Source organism: Microcaecilia unicolor, chromosome 7, assembly GCF_901765095.1.
Source record: "Microcaecilia unicolor chromosome 7, aMicUni1.1, whole genome shotgun sequence".
Lineage (NCBI taxonomy): Eukaryota > Metazoa > Chordata > Amphibia > Gymnophiona > Siphonopidae > Microcaecilia > Microcaecilia unicolor.
This window is the reverse complement of record NC_044037.1, coordinates 82,533,273-82,553,365: the sequence shown is the minus strand read 5'-3', so window position 1 is coordinate 82,553,365 and position 20,093 is coordinate 82,533,273. Positions and strand designations below refer to the sequence as shown.

At 47.0% G+C, this 20,093-nt stretch overlaps 1 protein-coding gene across 1 annotated transcript in view; it reads left to right on the top strand.

Annotated features, from left to right (window-relative positions):
- Positions 1 to 20,093, top strand: part of LOC115475004 (exocyst complex component 1-like) — a 70,575-nt gene extending 50,482 nt beyond the window's left edge. Inside the window, exons 13-14 of the mRNA XM_030210744.1 lie at positions 18,875 to 19,069; positions 19,580 to 20,093. Of these exons, the coding sequence (XP_030066604.1) occupies positions 18,875 to 19,069; positions 19,580 to 19,735 (351 nt within the window). The 3' untranslated portion in view covers positions 19,736 to 20,093. The remainder of the gene's footprint in view (positions 1 to 18,874; positions 19,070 to 19,579) is intronic.

Sequence of the window (20,093 nt, the reverse complement as noted above, 5' to 3'; positions counted from 1 at the left end):
GACGGCAAAAAAGCGGCTAAAGTTAAGCGCCGTTCTTCCCGCGCGGCTCCTTCTCGGAGTGTCGCGCCGGACGCCATCTTGGATGCGCAGCATGTTTCTCCCCCGCTCTTGCGAGCGCCGGTTGAGGGTGCGTCTAGGGCTGTGGCCCAGGCTGCTGAAGTGCTCAGTCTGGGGGGTTTCTCCCCCGAGTTTATTTTGCTGCTGCATCAGGCCTTTCTTATGCAAAACGCTGCCCCTTCTCCCTTGTCCATAAAGGGATTGAGGCCCCCGGAAGTAAACGCCCTCGGGTGGATTCCCAGGCCTTAGAGGACTCTGTCTCCTCTGATGTAGATGAGGGCAGCGTATCTGAGTTCTCCCAACGGTCCTTTGGGGATTCCTTGGAGGAGACGGATTCCCGCTCGGATGGAGCGGATGACCCCTCTGCAGCACGGATCTTTCGCTCAGAGGATTTGCCCAACCTGTTACTGCAGGCCATGAGCATTTTGAAGATTTCCTCTCCAGAGGACGTCTCTCCCTCAGCCCCTGTTGGCTCCGCCATTATGCTGGGGACGAAGCGCCCGCCTAGAACCTTCCACGTGCATGATGCCATGCACACCTTATTTTCGGCTCAATGGGATGTCCCGGAAGCGAGCCTTAAAGTGGCTAGGGCTATGTCCCGCCTCTATCCTTTGCCTGAAAGTGAACGGGAGGCCTTTCTTTGGCCTACCGTGGATTCTTTAATCACTGCGGTGACTAAGAAAACGGCGTTGCCGGTGGAAGGTGGCACGGCCCTAAAGGACGCCCAAGACAGAAGATTGGAGGCGGCCTTAAGGTCGTCCTTTTAAGGCGGCTGCCTTAAGTTTGTAGGCCTCAGTTTGCGGCTCCTACGTGGCCAGGGCGTGCCTGACGATTGTGCAGCGGGCTTCCCCCTTGGATCCTTCCTTGAGGGCTGATTGGCCGGCCCTGGAATCGGGCTGGGCTTATTTGGCAGACTTACTGTATGATGTCTTGAGAGCCTCGGCTAAAGGTATGGCTCAGACAGTCTCTGCGCGGCGGTGGCTTTGGCTGAAACATTGGTCTGCGGGCCACGCCTCTAAGTCCCGCCTGGCTAAGTTGCCTTTTAAAGGCAAGCTGCTCTTTGGGGTCGAGCTGGACAAAATTGTGACCGATGTCGGCACGTCTAAGGGCAAGAGGTTACCAGAGGTCAGGGCTCGGGCTAGTGCTCACCCCGGTAACTCCAGAGGACGGTTTCAAGAAGCCCGTCGGTACCGCCCGGGCAAGTCGGGCTCCTCTGCCCCCTCTTCCTTCAAGAGGAACTTCTCCCCCAAGCAGCATTCCTTTCGCAGAGACCGCCGTCCCGGAGGTGCGCCCTCCGGTCCTCCCCCAGGGTCTCGTACCCAATGACGGGGTCCTGGTCCATGGCCCAGTGCAGAGACCAGGGTAACTTCAGACGCTTGGGTGCTGGAAGTCATCAGAGACGGCTACAAGCTAGAGTTCTGCCGACCCTTAAGAGACGGGTTTGTACTCTCTCCCTGCAAGTCTCCGGTCAAAGCTGTGGCAGTGCAGCAGACCTTGGACAATCTGATCCGCCTGGGCGCGGTCGTTCCGGTGCCAGAAAATCAGCTTGGCAAGGGACGTTACTCCATTTACTTTGTGGTACCAAAGAAAGGAGGTTCTGTACGGCCTATCCTCAACCTCAAAGGGGTCAATCGGGCCTTGAAAGTTCGGCACTTTCGCATGGAGACTCTCCGCTCTGTTATAGCGGCAGTGAAGGCAGGGGAGTTCCTGGCATCCTTGGACATCAAGGAAGCGTACTTGCATATTCCCATCTGGCCTCCTCATCAACGCTTTCTGCGTTTTGCAGTCCTGGGCCGACACTTCCAGTTCAGAGCCCTCCCGTTCGGGTTGGCTACTGCTCCGCGGACATTTTCCAAAGTAATGGTGGTCATCGCGGCCTTCCTGCGAAAGGAAGGAGTACAAGTCCATCCTTATCTGGACGACTGGTTGATCCGAGCCCCCTCTTATGCAGAGTGCGGCAAAGCTGTGGACCGGGTGATTGCTCTTTTGAGCTCCCTGGGGTGGATCATCAACTGGGAGAAAAGCCAGCTGCGCCCGACTCAGTCCCTGGAGTATCTGGGAGTTCGATTCGACACCCAAGTAGGCAGAGTGTTCCTGCCGGACAATCGGATTGTCAAACTTCAGGCTCAGGTGGACCAGTTCCTAGTAGCCTCTCCGCTCCGGGCTTGGGACTATGTGCAGCTGTTGGGCTCTATGACGGCCACGATGGAAGTAGTGCCCTGGGCCAGGGCTCATATGAGACCACTACAAACACTCTCTGCTGCAGCGCTGGACTCCGGTGTCGGAGGATTATGCTGTGCGCCTTCCCTTGGACCCAGCAGTGCGCAAGGCGCTGAGCTGGTGGCTGCAGACAGACAAGTTGTCTGCAGGGATGCCTCTTGTGACCCCGGAGTGGATTGTCGTCACGACGGACGCCTCTTTGATGGGCTGGGGAGCCCACTGCTTGGGAAGGACAGCGCAGGGGCTCTGGTCTCCTGCAGAGGCAAAGTGGTCTATCAACCTCCTGGAACTCAGAGCCATTCGGTTGGCGCTTTTGGAGTTCCTCCCGGTACTGGCGTTGAAGCCAGTACGGGTCCTGTCGGACAATGCCACGGCTGTGGCCTATGTCAACCGCCAGGGAGGTACCAAGAGCGCCCCTCTAGCCAAGGAGGCCATGAATCTATGCCAGTGGGCGGAAGCGAACCTGGAACAGCTGTCAGCGGCCCACATTGCCGGAGTCATGAATGTCAAGGCGGACTTTCTCAGTCGCCATACCTTGGATCCCGGAGAGTGGCAGCTATCTGCTCAGGCGTTCTTGGACATCACGAAGCGCTGGGGCCAGCCGAGCCTAGATCTGATGGCGTCATCGGCCAATTGCCAAGTGCCGCGCTTTTTCATCAGGGGACGGGACCCTCGATCCCTGGGAGTAGATGCTCTTCTCCAACAGTGGCCGACACAGGAGCTTCTCTATGTGTTCCCGCCCTGGCCCATGTTGGGCAGGGTGCTAGACCGGGTGGCAAAGCATCCGGGCCGGATAATCCTGGTGGGTCCGGATTGGCCCAGACGTCCCTGGTATGCGGACTTGATCAGGCTCTCAGTGGACGATCCTCTGCGGCTGCCAGTGGAGCAGGGCTTGTTGCATCAGGGTCCCGTGGTGATGGAGGATCCCTCCCCCTTTGGTCTTACGGCCTGGCTATTGAGCGGCAGCGTCTGAGAAAGAAGGGCTTCTCAGACAAGGTCATTGCCACTATGCTAAGAGCGAGGAAGCGCTCTACTTCTACTGCTTACGCCAGAGTTTGGCGTACCTTTGCAGCATGGTGTGAAGCAGGCTCACTTTCTCCCTTCACTGCTCCAATTTCTTCAGTGTTGGCGTTCCTGCAAGAAGGTCTGGAGAAAGGCCTGTCGCTCAGTTCCCTTAAAGTCCAGGTAGCGGCTCTGGCTTGCTTCAGGGGCCGCCTGAAGGGTGCTTTCCTGGCTTCGCAGCCAGATGTGGTGCGCTTTCTCAAGGGAGTTAATCACCTGCGCCCTCCTCTGCACTCAGTGGTGCCTGCGTGGAATCTCAACCTGGTGCTAAGAGCCTTGCAGAAGCCGCCTTTTGAACCCTTGTCAAGGGCATCTCTGAAAGACCTGACGTTGGAAGCAGTCTTTTTGGTGGCTATCACTTCAGCCAGAAGAGTTTCCGAGCTCCAGGCACTCTCATGTCGAGAGCCCTTTTTGCAGTTCACTGAGGCAGGAGTGTCTATTCGCACAGTGCCTTCCTTCCTGCCCAAGATTGTTTTTCGCTTCCATGTGAATCAGCAGCTCTGTCTCCCTTCCTTTCGTAGGGAGGACTACCCAGAGGAATTCTCTGCTCTCAAATATCTGGGTGTGAGACGAGTCATGATCAGATACTTGGAAGTGGCCAATGATTTCCGTAAGGGTCTGCAGGCTGCTAAGCCTACAGTGGCAAGATGGGTCAAGGAAGCCATTGCAGCGGCTTATGTGGCCGCGGGGAAGGTGCCGCCTATCCAGCTGAAGGCTCACTCCACTAGAGCTCAGGCGGCCTCGATGGCAGAGGCCGGGTCCGTCTCCTTGGAGGAGATTTGCAAGGCGGCAACTTGGGCATCGGCCCATTCCTTCTCCAGGCATTACCGCTTGACTGTGGCTGCTCGGGCGGAGGCCCGGTTTGGAGCTTCAGTGTTGCGATCAGGGATTTCTATGTCCCGCCCTGGGTGACTACTGCTTCGGTACATCCCACCAGTCTATGGATTGATCAGCATGATGATATGGAAGGTAAAATTATGTATCATACCTGATAATTTTCTTTCCATTAATCATAGCTGATCAATCCATAGCCCCTCCCAGATATCTGTATTGTTTATATTCTTGTTGCATTTCAGGTTCAAGTTTAGTCTTCAGTTCCTGTTCAGGAGGACTTCGTGTTCAAGTTTTTCAATGGATTCTTCAAGAGTTGAGACGAATTTGTGTTACAGTGAGCTGCTGCATTCCTCTGCCCTCCGTTTTACGGGGCTGGATTGAGACTTAAATTCTGCCGGCGCTCCCTCCCGCTTCGTGCGGCAGTAGGGCAGCTTTGTACCCCTCCCGCTTCGGCGGTGTTAGGGTCAGTCAGCTCCTCCCGCGGTTGCGGTTGCAGGATAAGCCAGATCCCCCCGCATCGGCGGGTGTGGTGTCCCTCCCCCGCTCCGCGGGGATGAGCTGGACGGATTCCCCTCCCCCACTTGTGTGGGGATGAGCTGGGTTAATTCCCCTCCCCCGTTTCGGCGGTGGTGAGCTGGGCAGAGTGTCCCTTTGTGGGTGTAATTCTCTAAGTGCTGAGTCCTGCGGATGGAGCTTGGATATCGACATACTGAGGAGTTTCTGGCAGCACATGACCACATATAGGGAGGCAAAAGGATTGCTCTCTATCTCCACCTGCTGGTAGATGGACACAACCCACCAGTCTATGGATTGATCAGCTATGATTAATGGAAAGAAAATTATCAGGTATGATACATAATTTTACCTTAGTTGATACAGCCAGAGTTGCCATCTAAGCACCACTTGACATGCACGTATACACCTCTTGCCCTCAGAGTGCCGAATTGGAGATGCCTAGTTATAAAATTCCCACCTTAATCACCAAGGAAAGTAAATGAAACTAGCATAAGATGCACTTTTTAAGAAAATACTTTTAAAGACTCATGCAGACAGTTCCAAGTTTAGTGCAAATAAAGAACATGAGCAGCATAGGTCAGAAGTAGCAATCAACACTGTAACAAGCAGCTAAGAAGCACTTGTCATATGAGAAAGTTAGGGGTAAAAAAGTTAAATTCCACTCCTTCAGCATAAGGAAATGCTGGACTGCATTTCCCACCTGGCAATAGGGCTAGAGTTGGAAGGAGAATGCTTGAGGGTAGAGAGCTCTGGACTACATTTCCCAGAAGACAGAAGAGTTGGAGTTGGAAGGGGCAGGTAAGGTGTTTGAGGAACTGGGAGGAGGGTTAATTAGCAAGCTCCCAGATGCTTGAGTATCCACCTGGCTCATGCTACACAGAGGAATTTAAAAAGAGAGTTTTGTCTCTTAGAAGACAGACGTAGCACAACACAGCATTTTGGGAAAGGAGGATGGATTTCCACAAGAAAGTGGGCGGCTAGCCACTATAGCAAGGTTCCCTCTCCTTCCTTGCTTTCCTAGGCACAGGTAGATGAGCTTGGAGATTTGCTGGGTCCAGGAGCGTAGCCAAGGGTGGGCCTGGATGGGCCCAGGCCCACCCACTTTTGCTACAGGCCCGCCCTGCCCGTGACAGCCCCCTGCACTGACCTGAAGCGCGTTCTCCCTCCAATCCAGCACCGGCGATCATAGCCAGCCTTCTACCACGTCCAGCAGGAAGTTGCAGAGTAGGCGGGAAGCGCCTGAGAAGAAGCTCAGACGACGCGCGCTGGACATGGTAGAAGGCTGGCTATGATCGCCGGTGCTGGATTGGAGGGAGAACGCGCTTCAGGTCAGTGCAGGGGGCTGTCGCTGGTGGACACAAAATGTGGTGGTGGCGGCGGCGGGCGGGGGGTGGACGGTGGAGAGGAAAGAGGTCTGTGCCCACCCAGTCCACCTCCAGGCCCACCCAAAAATTAATCGCTGGCTACGCTACTGGCTGGGTCTCCACAATAAGTAGCTGGGAGCCTGGAGAAGGAGAAGCATTCTGCCTCCAGAATGCTGCCATGTCAGCTGCTTACGGAGCTTAAGATATTTAAAAGTAAGGTTATCATATGGCTCCAGAAAAAGGAGGACACGTTGATCCAGTCTGGGTTTTGCTTCCATTGAAAGCAATGGAAGTAAAACCCAGACTGGCTCAATCTGTCCTCCTTTTTCTGGGGCCATATGGTAACCCTATTTAAAAGCCCATGAACAAGTGAAGACCAGTCCAGGTCTCTCTTATCCAGATTCTAGAAAATAAGTGATAGGTAATGGAAAACAAAAAGGTTGCCCAGAAATATGAAATACAGGTGTATAATAAAGAAGGTTTGTTAAAGCTGGGCAGTACTGGAAAAGGGAAACTAAAGTTTCAGCACATAGGCTTTGTGTTAGGGCACTGCTGTGTGTGGGCTTGGTGTGTCAGAAAATCTGAACTGGAATTTCATGTAAAACAGGTATTGAAAGGGGGGGGGGGGGGGGGTAGGAAGTACCTGCTGTCTGGCTTTAACAGAGAAAAGAAAGTGAGGTGGAGATGCCTTTTTTTTTTTTTTTTGCTAAGATATATTAAAGCTTTTGATTTCAGAAAGTTTCAGTGTTGTTCTGCTATGTGAAGTCCTTGAAATTAGGGAAACTGCCTAATAAGGCCTTGGCAGGGTTGTCTCATTGGCCTATAGAAGGCGCTTGACCTCGAACACTGAGGATCTGAAACTAGGATGACCTGAGATCATCACAAAGGGCCATCATTTCCTTCTCACTCGGATTTCCTAGAGCCAGGGGAGCTGTCCCCTAAGGAGGAACAGCAGTTGCCAGTAATATAGCTCTTCCAGAGGGAAAAGCTTTCCATCTATGTTGATGAGGTGGCAGAGGTCCTAGAATTGCAAGTAGCCCCACCAGAAAGAGACATCCCATACTTGCTCATTATCATCAACCAGCAAAGTCCTTTCCCCTTCATTGGGCCCTCTCTGAGATGGTTGGTTCTGTAGGGCTCTAAGCTTATGTGGTGAATCTACCCCTTGCCCCAGGCTCTCGGCTTTCTTTCTCCTCCCCAAAGTAGATGCCCTACAGTGACCAAGAAGACAACAGTCTCTTTGAAGAATAGTGCCACCCTCAGGGACCCTCACAATCGGAAAATGGAACTACTCTTGAAGCAGCTGTTCAGTTCTGTAGCCTTGGATGTTCAGGGGGCTATTTGTAGGGATTATGTAGACTAAGCCCTGCTCCAATGGGTGCAGCAGCTTCTGCCCTCCATGGAGTCAGCCTGGCTAGAATCCAGGTCCTAGAAGGCTTGCTTTCTGACCTGGTTTGTATGTGCTGAAACAGTCTCTTCAGTGGTGGGAGCTCATTGTTGGCTTTGGCTACAGTATCTAAAGACTGTCTTTGTAGACTACCCTTTAAGGGTATATCATTGTTTAGAGAAGACCTTAAGAGGCTGGTCAAGGATGTGTGAGATACTCAGCCCCAACATCTCCCCAGGGACAAGCCCATGGGGACAGCTTAAGCCTTGGGAACCATTTTCACTCCAAAAAGTCCTTGTCTGATGAGTCTGTGGTGAAGGGGTAGAAGGGCCATTTATTTTGGAACTGAAAGCAACCCAGAGATGGTGGAGGGACCTCTGGTCCTGGTTCCACCATCCAGAAAGGAGCTCAATGAGAATCAAGGGGTTCCTGCCTGACCAGGACAGATCAGAGGGCATCTTGGTCTTTTTATCCAAGAGTTGACCCTAATTACCACAGACCAGTGGATCTTGAAAGTGGTTTGCAATGGTTATGCCTGAGAGTTTGAGTCCCCCATTTCAAATGCCTTTATGATGTCTCCCTGTTGCTCCCCCCTCAAGCACAGAGCAGTGGAGGAGACTCTGACCCATCTGCTTCACTTGTGGACTGTGGAGGAGAGGCCCCTAGTAGAACAGGGACAAGGCAGATATTCCAACTGTTTTGTGGTCCCCAAGAAGGGAGTGTCCTAATGATTCATCTTGGACCTCAAGGGGGTCAGTGCAACCCTATATGCTTCTCAGTTTTGAATGCAATCCCTCTGTTTGGTGATTGCATTAGTCCACCCCAGGGAGCTCTTTGACTCCCTGGAGCTGGCTGAGGCCTACTTCTGTAACAACATTCATCTGGACCACTGGCAGTTTGAAGTTCTGTGTGTTGAGCAGACACTTCCAGTTCAAGGTCCTCCCATTCAGCCTAGTCACAGCATCTCGGACCTTCTCTAAGGTCATGGTAATGGTTTCCACCTTTCTCTGCAAGCAAAGGGTGCGAGTACACCCTTATTTGGATGATTGGCTATTTCTGGCTAACTTGGCGGAGGAATCTTGAGCAATTATATCCCATGTTGTACAGTTGTTTGGAAGACCTCATTTGGGTGGTCCCACACATGCTCATCTTCAAATGTAGTGTATATTATTCAATGCAAAAAATTAGGAAAAAGACACTATGTTGGAGGGGTAGGTCAGATAATAGACAAGAGTCAACCTATATAAGCACCACATCACACCACAGTGATAACCTCCGTGGGACAGCATTTTTCAAGATCAGAGCACTTAATTAATGACTTTAAGGTGAGAATTCTAAAAGGAAATGTTAAAACCATCTAGGAAGGTAAAACCTTTGAAGAGCAAATGATGAAATATTTTGACACACACCAGACAGGACTAAACAAAGATCTGGGTTTTCTATCACATTGTAAGCCATAACATTATACTGCTTTCTCACCCTCTGATCACACATCCATCTCACCCTGTGTCTCACCCCCTCCCCTACTCTTACCTTTCTCCATGAGATTGTCATTGGAATGCTTTTATGCTACACTTATATATTCTGATACGTCTTCATTTTGCTCATTTCTGATCTTGCCCTTGAAAGCTCATCAAAAAATGCATTAAGTTCATCCAATATAAAATATATCATCTTCTTTTCTTTTCTTTTCTTTGTTTTATTTCAATCTATTAGCTGCAAGAAATAAAATCATTTTTAAAAATTAAAAAAATGGGCAGTTTCCACATTGTGGAAAAACAAGCTAACTTGAAGGTTTTTAGTACAATACCTTTCATTATCTGAAACTTGAATCTGACCTTCTGCCTAGCTTGGACTTTGTAAAGTTTGCATACAGAATGGTTTTCATTTCATTTATAGTTATTTATTCATTGCTTTTTGCCTTTTCTCATGATTGATGTCATGGCTAGGCTTCCAAAGACTCGGTTCTTGGCTTGAATGTTTCTCACCTGCTATTTTAAGGCCTCTAGGTGGATTATATATTTTACCATCACTATTGCTACAATGAGAAAGGATTTCAGCAAAATTTCTGCAGGTGAGGAATAGAAATTCAGGGTTGACAGGTGCACTTTATCTTTCTGAAATACCCAGACTGTTTCTTGACATAAGCCAAATGTTCTTGTAAATATATTAATAAAGAGACTGACACCATCTTGACCATCATCCTTTAGAAAATCTAATGTGTCCTGCCATATGATGGAAGCAATCACTCTTTCTTCTGTACACTCCAGCATATTTGCCCCCTGAAACAAAGACTGGAATACCAGGAGCGAGAGTCTTGGAAGCAGGAAACACTGAAGCAAAAGTATGTATAACCTGGACTGGAATACTAGGAGCTAGAGATTTGGAAGCAGCAAACGTGGAAGCAAAATAGATATAACCTGGACTGGAGTACCAGGAGCTGGAGTCTTGGATGCCAAAAAACACCAAAGCAAAAGCATGTGTAACCTGAACGGGAATACCAAGAGCTGAAATCTAGGAAGCAAAAGGTTATTGAATCATGGCTTGAAGCCACAGACTTAGGGATCATTGGAGAAGTTGAAGGCATCCCAAATTTGAGAATCATGGCAGTTAGGAAGTCTTTTAGATTGCACAGAGTAGCACTGCATAATACATTTCTTTGAGGAATAGGCACATTCTACTACTACTAATCATTTCTATAAATTCTACTAGATGTATGTATGCAGCACTGTACACATTATATACAGGTACTCTGTCCCTAGAGAGCTCACAATCTAAGTTTTTGTACCTGGGGCAATGGAGGGTTAAGTGACTTGCCCAAGGTCACAAGGAACTGCAGTGGGAATCACACCCAGTTTACTAGGATAAAAGCCCACTGCTCTAACCATTAGGCCACTCCTCCACCTGGCCCTCTTGTGTAATAAATTCATATGGGTGTGCCATTACCAACAGCTGTGAGGGCACAATATCTCTCCTTACTAGTATATGATGGAAACCCTATAGTGGGTTGTAAGAAGGGACTCAATCTGTCCTGGATTTGAGGGGATTTCTGAAGTCATCTTTAGATGTGGTTACACAAAGAACCACCTTGCTACCAACTTTTGTTCATGAATACAACTTTGTGATTTTATGTCAGGCATCTGAACGACTGGTTTGGGGATCTGAATTTTGTACATTTCCTGATTTGTCTAAAGCGAGACAGAAAAGGGGGTATGACTTCTTGGTGGCTAGACTGAGAATCATTGCTTTGGGTGCCTGCTTTAATTTGAAATTTCCTTGTCATTGTTTTATTAATTTTGGGGGAAAGAATGTCTTATTTTTTAAATTCAAAACAGCTTTTAGAATTTCAAGTGCAGAGGAAGTCTGAACTTCTATGGTGCCTAGGTGAAAAGTCCAAAATGGAGCCTGTTTTATAAAGGCACTTAGCCAGCTTTATACAACAAGCACTTATGGTGGGAACCATCCTTAACACTGCACATATCCTAACGCCCTTTTCTATGTGTAAAACAAACTTTACATCTGGATACCTATTTTACAAAAGCACATAGGTACTTATGTTGCTTTTATAAAACAGAGCATTCAAGTATTTATTTCACACACTCTGTGCACACAGCAAACAGATCAAAACCTCAATGTAAAATTTAAAAGCACATCAGACATGACGTTCATTGCTGATACTTATCTCTGCTTTATAGTGGCGTACCTAGCTTGGTCACCACCCAAGGCGAGTCACCACTTCACTCCCCCCTGGCGTAACACCCCCCCAAGGCGCACCCCCCCCCCCCAAAGCACGTCCTAACCCCCGAAGTGCATCACCCACCACCCTTCCTCCTAGCAAGGGGGTGCACAGAGTAGGTGTACAGCTGTCGGCACTGCCGGTCCTCTGACCTGGAACAGGAAGTACCAGAGGGGGGCAGGGGACCGGCACAGCTGACAGTCACACACCTGCTCCGCGCACCCCCTTGCTGCCTGCACCCGGAATGGATCACCCCCACCGCCCCTGCCATGGTACACTACTGCTGCTTTATTTGTTTAAAGAAACTCCTCTATTCAGTCATCTGTCCAAATTTCACAGAAAGTCTCTAATAAATTTTATTGGAGTAGATATTCAAAGGGGTTTAACTGGACAGGAGAGAGAGTTAAGTGGGGGACCTGTGAGCAGCAGTATATAGTAATCTGTGGGAGGTGATGAGAGTGTGGATAAAGATTTTGATACTGTGCTCAGAAAGGAAGGGATGAATTTTGGTGATGTTATAGAGAAGGAAGCAATAGGTTTTAGCAGTCTGTTGGATATGTGCACAGAAAGAAATAGAAGAATCAAAGAAGTGTGAATTCTCTGATATTGAACATTTAGCCTCTCAAGCAGAGTACGTCTGTTGACAAAATTCAAGTTGAGCAGGAAGGAGGGAAACATTTCAGCATTGAGATAAGTAATCTGGGATTTTGCAAAGAGAATTTTATGTAAAAGAACATTTTTAAAAAAATATAAGATTCATTAGAGACTTTCTGTGAAATTTGGCCGGGTGACCAAATACAGTTTTTTCAACCAATAAAGCAATGAAACACACAGCAAGGAACTCTGTTTCTGAGATGTTTTAATAATTTAAGTTTCCAGTATTTGATCTGTTTACACATCACACACTCAATGCATGCAGCATACCGCTCGCTGCCAACAAAGAGGCCCTCCCTGCCTCGTCGGCAGCTCTTATGCGGTGCCTGGAACTCCCGCTGGAGCCCCGCCCCCTTCCGGCCTCCCAACCAACTGCAGGCAGGTCCTCCTGCTGCGTCATCCAGACCGTCAATGGGGAAGCCGGAAGGGATGGGGCGCTCCGGCCGGGGAGCTGCCGTGCGGCAGCCGCCATGTTATGTGCGGCTGCTCGGCATGCTCCTCGCCGGCCTTCCTATTTTATAAAATACTGCAAATGGCCAAAAACTTTTTTTCCCCCACAAAACTATCACAACTTGTAACCCCAAAGTGGAAAAAACAGATTCACAATCTTCAAATAAGAAATATTGCTCAACAACTACATCTAAACAATGATTGAACAATCAAGAAATGGCAGGAGGAAAAATACCTGGGAAATTGCAAAGATTCCAATGTACTGTTTAAATCATTGGCTGGGCTCACAATCTTTTAGCGAGAAAATCAATCATTGTTCAAAAAAAACTCCTTCCTGCTTGTGTTCAAAACTTTATTCATTACAATGCAGATTTGCAAAAAATAATTTGATCTTATTTTTAAAAATTTTAAAAAGTGTAATACAACATGAAAGCAAACCGCAAAGTATGACAAAATCAAAAGAACATTGTATCAACTTATCTGGAAAAGCTGGATCCCAACATAGGCCCCTATGTGCCTTTATAAAATAAGTACATACAGTGGGGGAAATAAGTATTTGATCCCTTGCTGATTTTGTAAGTTTGCCCACTGACAAAGACATGAGCAGCCCATAATTGAAGGGTAGGTTATTGGTAACAGTGAGAGATAGCACATCACAAATTAAATCCGGAAAATCACATTGTGGAAAGTATATGAATTTATTTGCATTCTGCAGAGGGAAATAAGTATTTGATCCCCCACCAACCAGTAAGAGATCTGGCCCCTACAGACCAGGTAGATGCTCCAAATCAACTCGTTACCTGCATGACAGACAGCTGTCGGCAATGGTCACCTGTATGAAAGACACCTGTCCACAGACTCAGTGAATCAGTCAGACTCTAACCTCTACAAAATGGCCAAGAGCAAGGAGCTGTCTAAGGATGTCAGGGACAAGATCATACACCTGCACAAGGCTGGAATGGGCTACAAAACCATCAGTAAGACGCTGGGCGAGAAGGAGACAACTGTTGGTGCCATAGTAAGAAAATGGAAGAAGTACAAAATGACTGTCAATCGACAAAGATCTGGGGCTCCACGCAAAATCTCACCTCGTGGGGTATCCTTGATCATGAGGAAGGTTAGAAATCAGCCTACAACTACAAGGGGGGAACTTGTCAATGATCTCAAGGCAGCTGGGACCACTGTCACCACGAAAACCATTGGTAACACATTACGACATAACGGATTGCAATCCTGCAGTGCCCGCAAGGTCCCCCTGCTCCGGAAGGCACATGTGACGGCCCGTCTGAAGTTTGCCAGTGAACACCTGGATGATGCCGAGAGTGATTGGGAGAAGGTGCTGTGGTCAGATGAGACAAAAATTGAGCTCTTTGGCATGAACTCAACTCGCCGTGTTTGGAGGAAGAGAAATGCTGCCTATGACCCAAAGAACACCGTCCCCACTGTCAAGCATGGAGGTGGAAATGTTATGTTTTGGGGGTGTTTCTCTGCTAAGGGCACAGGACTACTTCACCGCATCAATGGGAGAATGGATGGGGCCGTGTACCGTACAATTCTGAGTGACAACCTCCTTCCCTCCGCCAGGGCCTTAAAATGGGTCGTGGCTGGGTCTTCCAGCACGACAATGACCCAAAACATACAGCCAAGGCAACAAAGGAGTGGCTCAGGAAGAAGCACATTAGGGTCATGGAGTGGCCTAGCCAGTCACCAGACCTTAATCCCATTGAAAACTTATGGAGGGAGCTGAAGCTGCGAGTTGCCAAGCGACAGCCCAGAACTCTTAATGATTTAGAGATGATCTGCAAAGAGGAGTGGACCAAAATTCCTCCTGACATGTGTGCAAACCTCATCATCAACTACAGAAGACGTCTGACCGCTGTGCTTGCCAACAAGGGTTTTGCCACCAAGTATTAGGTCTTGTTTGCCAGAGGGATTAAATACTTATTTCCCTCTGCAGAATGCAAATAAATTCATATACTTTCCACAATGTGATTTTCCGGATTTAATTTGTGATGTGCTATCTCTCACTGTTACCAATAACCTACCCTTCAATTATGGGCTGCTCATGTCTTTGTCAGTGGGCAAACTTACAAAATCAGCAAGGGATCAAATACTTATTTCCCCCACTGTAAGTAATGCCACACTGGGAAAGACCAAGAGTCCATCGAGCCCAGCATCCTGTCCACGACAGCGGCCAATCCAGGCCAAGAGCACCTGGCAAGCTTCCCAAATGTACAAACATTCTATACATGTTATTCCTGGAATTGTGGATTTTTCCCAAGTCCATTTAGTAGTGGTTTATGGACTTGTCCTTTAGGAAACTGTCTAACCCCTTTTTAAACTCTGCTAAGCTAACCGCCTTCACCACGTTCTCCGGCAACGAATTCCAGAGTTTAATTATGCGTTGGGTGAAGAAATATTTTCTCCGATTTGTTTTAAATTTACTACACTGTAGTTTCATCACATGCCCCCTAGTCCTAGTATTTTTGGAAAGCGTGAACAGACACTTCACATCCACCTGTTCCATTCCACTCATTATTTTATATACCTCTATCATGTCTCCCCTCAGCCGTCTCTTCTCCAAAAAGCCCTAGCCTCCTTAGTCTTTCTTCATAGGGAAGTCGTCCCATCCTCGCTATCATTTTAGTTGCCCTTCGCTGCACCTTTTCCAATTCTACTATATCTTTCTTGAGATGCGGCGACCAGAATTGAACACAATACTCAAGGTGCGGTCGCACCATGGAGCGATACAACGGCATTATAACATCCTCACACCTGTTTTCCATACCTTTCCTAATAATACCCAACATTCTATTCACTTTCCTAGCCGCAGCAGCACATTGAGCAGAAGGTTTCAGTGTATTATCGACGACAACACCCAGATCCCTTTCTTGGTCCGTAACTCCTAACATGGAACCTTGCATGACGTAGCTATAATTTGGGTTCTTTTTTCCCACATGCATCACCTTGCACTTGCTCACATTAAACATCATCTGCCATTTAGTTGCCCAGTCTCGTAAGGTCCTCTTGTAATTTTTCACAATCCTGTCGTGAGTTAACGACTTTGAATAACTTTGTGTCATCAGCAAATTTAATTACCTCGCTAGTTACTCCCATCTCTAAATCATTTATAAATATATTAAAATGCAGCGGTTCTAGCACAGACCCCTGAGGAACCCCACTAACTACCCTTCTCCACTGTGAATACTGACCATTTAAGCCCACTCTCTGTTTCCTATCCTTCAACCAGTTTTTAATCCACAATAGGACATTTCCTCCTATCCCACGACCCTCCAATTTCCTCTGTAGCCTTTCATGAGGTACATTGTCAAACGCCTTTTGAAAATCCAGATACACAATATCAACCGGCTCTCCTTTGTCCACATGTTTGTTTACTCTTTCAAAGAATTGAAGTAAATTGGTCAGGCAAGATTTCCCCACACAAAAGCCGTGCTGACTTGGTCTCAGTAATCCATGTCCTTGGATGTGCTCTGTAATTTTGTTTTTAATAATAGCCTCTACCATTTTCCCCGGCACCGATATCAGACTCACCGGTCTATAATTTCCTGGATCTCCTCTGGAACCTTTTTTGAAAATTGGCATTACATTGGCCACTCTCCAATCTTCCGGTACCATGCTCGATTTTAAGGATAAATTGCATATCACTAACAGTAGCTCCGCAAGCTCATCTTTCAGTTCTCTCAGTACTCTAGGATGAATACCATCCGGTCCAGGAGATTTGCTACTCTTCAGTTTGCTGAACTGCCCCATTATGTCCTCCAGGTTTACCGTGAAGTCAGTAAGTTTCTCCGACTCGCCAGCTTGAAATGCCATTTCCGACACCGGTACCCCACCCAAATTTTCCTCGGTGAAGACCGAAGCAAAGAATTTATTCAATCTCTCCGCTACGTCTTTGTCTTCCTTGATTGCCCCTTTTACCCCTCGATCATCCAGCGGCCCCACCAATTCTTTTGCCGGCTTCCTGCTTTTAATATACCGAAAAAAAAATTTATTATGTTTTTTTGCCTTTAATGCTATCTTTTTTTCGTAATCCCTCTTGGCCTTCTTTATCTGCGCCTTGCATTTGCTTTGACACTCCTTATGCTGCTTCTTGTTATTTTCAGACGGTTCCTTCTTCCATTTTCCAGCTCCAGTGGGGGTAATTTGGCAAAGCATTTTCTATATGTAAAGACTATTTTAATACCACAACAAGGGAACCAAACTCCAGAAACTTGTGTACAAACAAACAAGCCAAAAGTGGAAACATGATCACTTTATAACTGAATAATTGATAGAGCGGAGGGAAAACCTCATAAGCTCAGGTAGTGGTTTTACAAAATGAACAATAACGCTGCATATCAAATGACCTAAATCTTAGTCATAAGTAAAAAAAGACTGCCACTCTTGAAACACTTCAAACATGAAAATAATATTTGTGAAATAATTCCACTTATCTGGATGAGATCCCAATGGGATCATGACTGTTTCAATCTTGCTGCAAATTCTACTCAGCAACTCATCTGAGTCAAAAACTAGGCTTCCCACAGATGTTAGTTTTGCAGGAACAGCAGCGATATTACACACGTCAAGTAAAAGCTGCAAAACTGGAATATTATAAATCTTAAAATTGTGTGTGCCCCTTGCCTGGTTCACACTGTTTTCTGGGTCTTGCGTAGTTTCAGTCCCAATGTGTGTGTTCAAGAATCTTTGCCCAGACCAAATGTGGAAGCTTTAGCGAGATATTTCTCGGATAAGGTTGCGGGTTTATGTCTGGATAGAGGGTGAGGTGTTTAATGTAGAAGCATGTGTTGAGGGAAATTTGCTAAACTCAAGATTGGATGATAGGAGAATTGAGGGAGTTTGGGAAGTGTTTTGTCACCCATTCTGTGATGAGTTTGTCCGTATTGCTTCTAATTTGCGGGGAGGATCGACAGAAGATTTAACTCTTTTGTCCAGGATGAGAAGTAGAGCACATGGATTATTGCATTTATTGTACTCCCTGGCATGTAAGAATTTTGGAGGAGGGAATTGTACCCAATGATGGAAAAGAGCAGTAGAATGTTCTGTTTTCAAGGATCTGAATAAGAATAGTAGGGATGTTTCTAATTATAGGCCTATTTCAAATCTTTGTAGTCTGGCAAAATTGGTTGAGAAGGTAGTATTAATCCAATTGGTCATATATTTGGAGAAGGTAGGAGTATTTAGTCCCTGTCAATCTGGATTTCGTTTGGGGCATGCCCATGACTAAATTTATGCTCAGAGCACCGGAGAGAATCGGGGATGACCTCCCCTTACTCTCCCAGTGGTTACTAAACCCCTCCCACACTCAAAAAATATCTTTAAAAATATTGATTGCCAGCCTCAGATGTCATACTCAGGTCCATGACAGCAGTATGCAGGTCCCTGGAGCAGTTTTAGTGGGTACAGCAGTGCACTTCAGGCAGGTGGACCCAGGCCCATACCCCCCCTACCTGTTACATTTGTGGAGGAAATAGTGAGCCCTCCAAAACCCACCACAAGCCCACTGTACCCACATGTAGGTACCCCCCTTCATCCATAAGGGCTGTGGTAGTGGTGTACAGTTGTGGGTTTTGGGGCACTCAGCACACAAGGTAAGGGAGCTATGAAGTCCACTGCAGTGCCCCCTAGGGTGCCCGGTTGGTGTCCTGGTATGTCAGGGGGACCAGTGCACTACAAATGCTGGCTCCTCCCATGACCAAATGGCTTGCATTTGGTCGTTTCTAAGATGGATGTCCTTGGTTTCCATTATTGCCAAAAATCAGAAATGACCAAGTCTAGGGACAACCAAATTTAAGGATTTGGACGTACCTGACAGTATTTTCGAAATGAAAGATGGACGTCCATCTTGTTTCGAAAATACAGGTTTCCCGGCCCCTGGATTGGGACGTTTTGCGAGGACGTCCATATCAAAACATGGACGTCCCTTTCGAAAATGCCCTGCCACATGGCTTAAGCACACTGTTTATAGAATGGAGTCTAGCAATTATACACTTATCTGCCAACTATTGGCATTAATCACATGCACAAGCACTACTATAACCTAGATGCACTATTAGCTCCTAAATTTAGGCAAAACAGAAGTTGGCTTTACTTGTACGTCGTTTGTAGGGACTGAGCATTCCTCCATGCCTATGGTTGATCTCTCTCACCTAAATTTAGGCACCAATGCCTTTCATGTAGTACCTGAGGCAATGGAAGGTTAAATGACTCACCCAGTAGCAGCAGGGGGATTGGAAATGGGCTTCCCTGTTCTCCCCACTAGGTTACTCCTCCACTCACCTAAGCAACTATTGCAGTATTGTTGTTGGTTTAGTGGATTAGTCAATGGAACTCAGTATTCATGTACTCTGAATCTGGCCAGTAGATGTCACTGTTGTATAACAGCTGAAATACTTGGGTATCCCAGGGGCTGTAAACACTGCCTGTGTAGCATCTCCAGCTCTGATGGGTTAAACCGCAGGAGCAGACAAGTTGTTTCTTAAAGATATGAACATACATTCATGTACACTGTATTATTTCCAACTACAAAAATTTCATTTTATAATATAACTTATATCTCATCTCTCTGGCCAGTGTTTCTTGGATGGAATAAAAGCCTGTATTGCTCAGGGGCTGAAGGAGGAGGATGTGAGCTTCCAGCTGGCATACAGTAAGCAAGAGCTCAGGAAGGTGACTGAGAAGTATCCTGGCAAGGAGGTAAAAAAATCCCTGGAGATGCTGCATGGCAAGATCCTCAAGCATCTTTCACCAGAAGAGAACCTGTTACCGGTAATTATGACTTTAGCATAGCTGCCATGGGAAGAAGCAGAATAAATTGCAAGTTCAGGTTTTGGCAGAGGAGGTGTTTTCAGTACTAAATGGGGCTGGTGGGTTCTTTATAGCAGATCTTTCAGGAAGCTGTCAGGTGAAGGATGAGACAGAGGGATAAAACTTTGGGAATATATTAGACAACTGGTGGAGTAGAATGAGAATGACAATCTATGACATGATAGGCAGGAAGAAGAGCAAAGGGCTATGGTGGCAGAGCAAAGGAGGGATAAGCTAAGAGGGACAATGGTGGCAAGACACGAATACAGCTAATTACTATTGAAAACCGTCCTTTTCATGTCAGAACCTTAGACAATGCATTACATAAAATACACTGGCCCACTAACAACAGAAAGCTCGCTATGAATATACCTGGTATGCTAGGCTTTAATTATAAAGAGCAATGGATCACTCTTGAATGTCAAGTTGAGCATTGGTTGTACGCTTTGACTCTGAATGTCTTCTTCTTAGGTGGTGTGGCATGCTATGCAGCAAGAGTTCCTTCGCCAGTACAAAGAAATCGAGGACATGATCAGCCGCTGCTATCCGGGGTCAGGAGTTGCCATGGAATTCACAGTGCAAGACGTGTTGAATTATTTTATCACCATCACTCAGTTGTACCAGTAGCAGGAATTGACTCTTAAGTAGCCCTGGACAATGCCAGATCACATCAAAGATTAAAGGATGATATTGCTGTGGATTTGAAAATTCTGTCCTGTTCATTTTGCCTTGTGAGATTTCATAAGAAACAAAGGCATGTAATTTGAAAGTAAGTCTTTTAGGGGCCGTTTTACTAAGCCACCTACACACGTGTCAATTTTGAGTTACCGCCTGGCTACCGTGTGGCCCTTATGGTAATTTCATTTTGATGCGCGTCCACTATGTGTGCCAGTAATCGGGTGGTAATTGATATTTTAAGCACGTAGACCATTACCGTCCGGTACCTGCATGACACTTTACCGCTACGTCAATGGCTGGTGGTAAG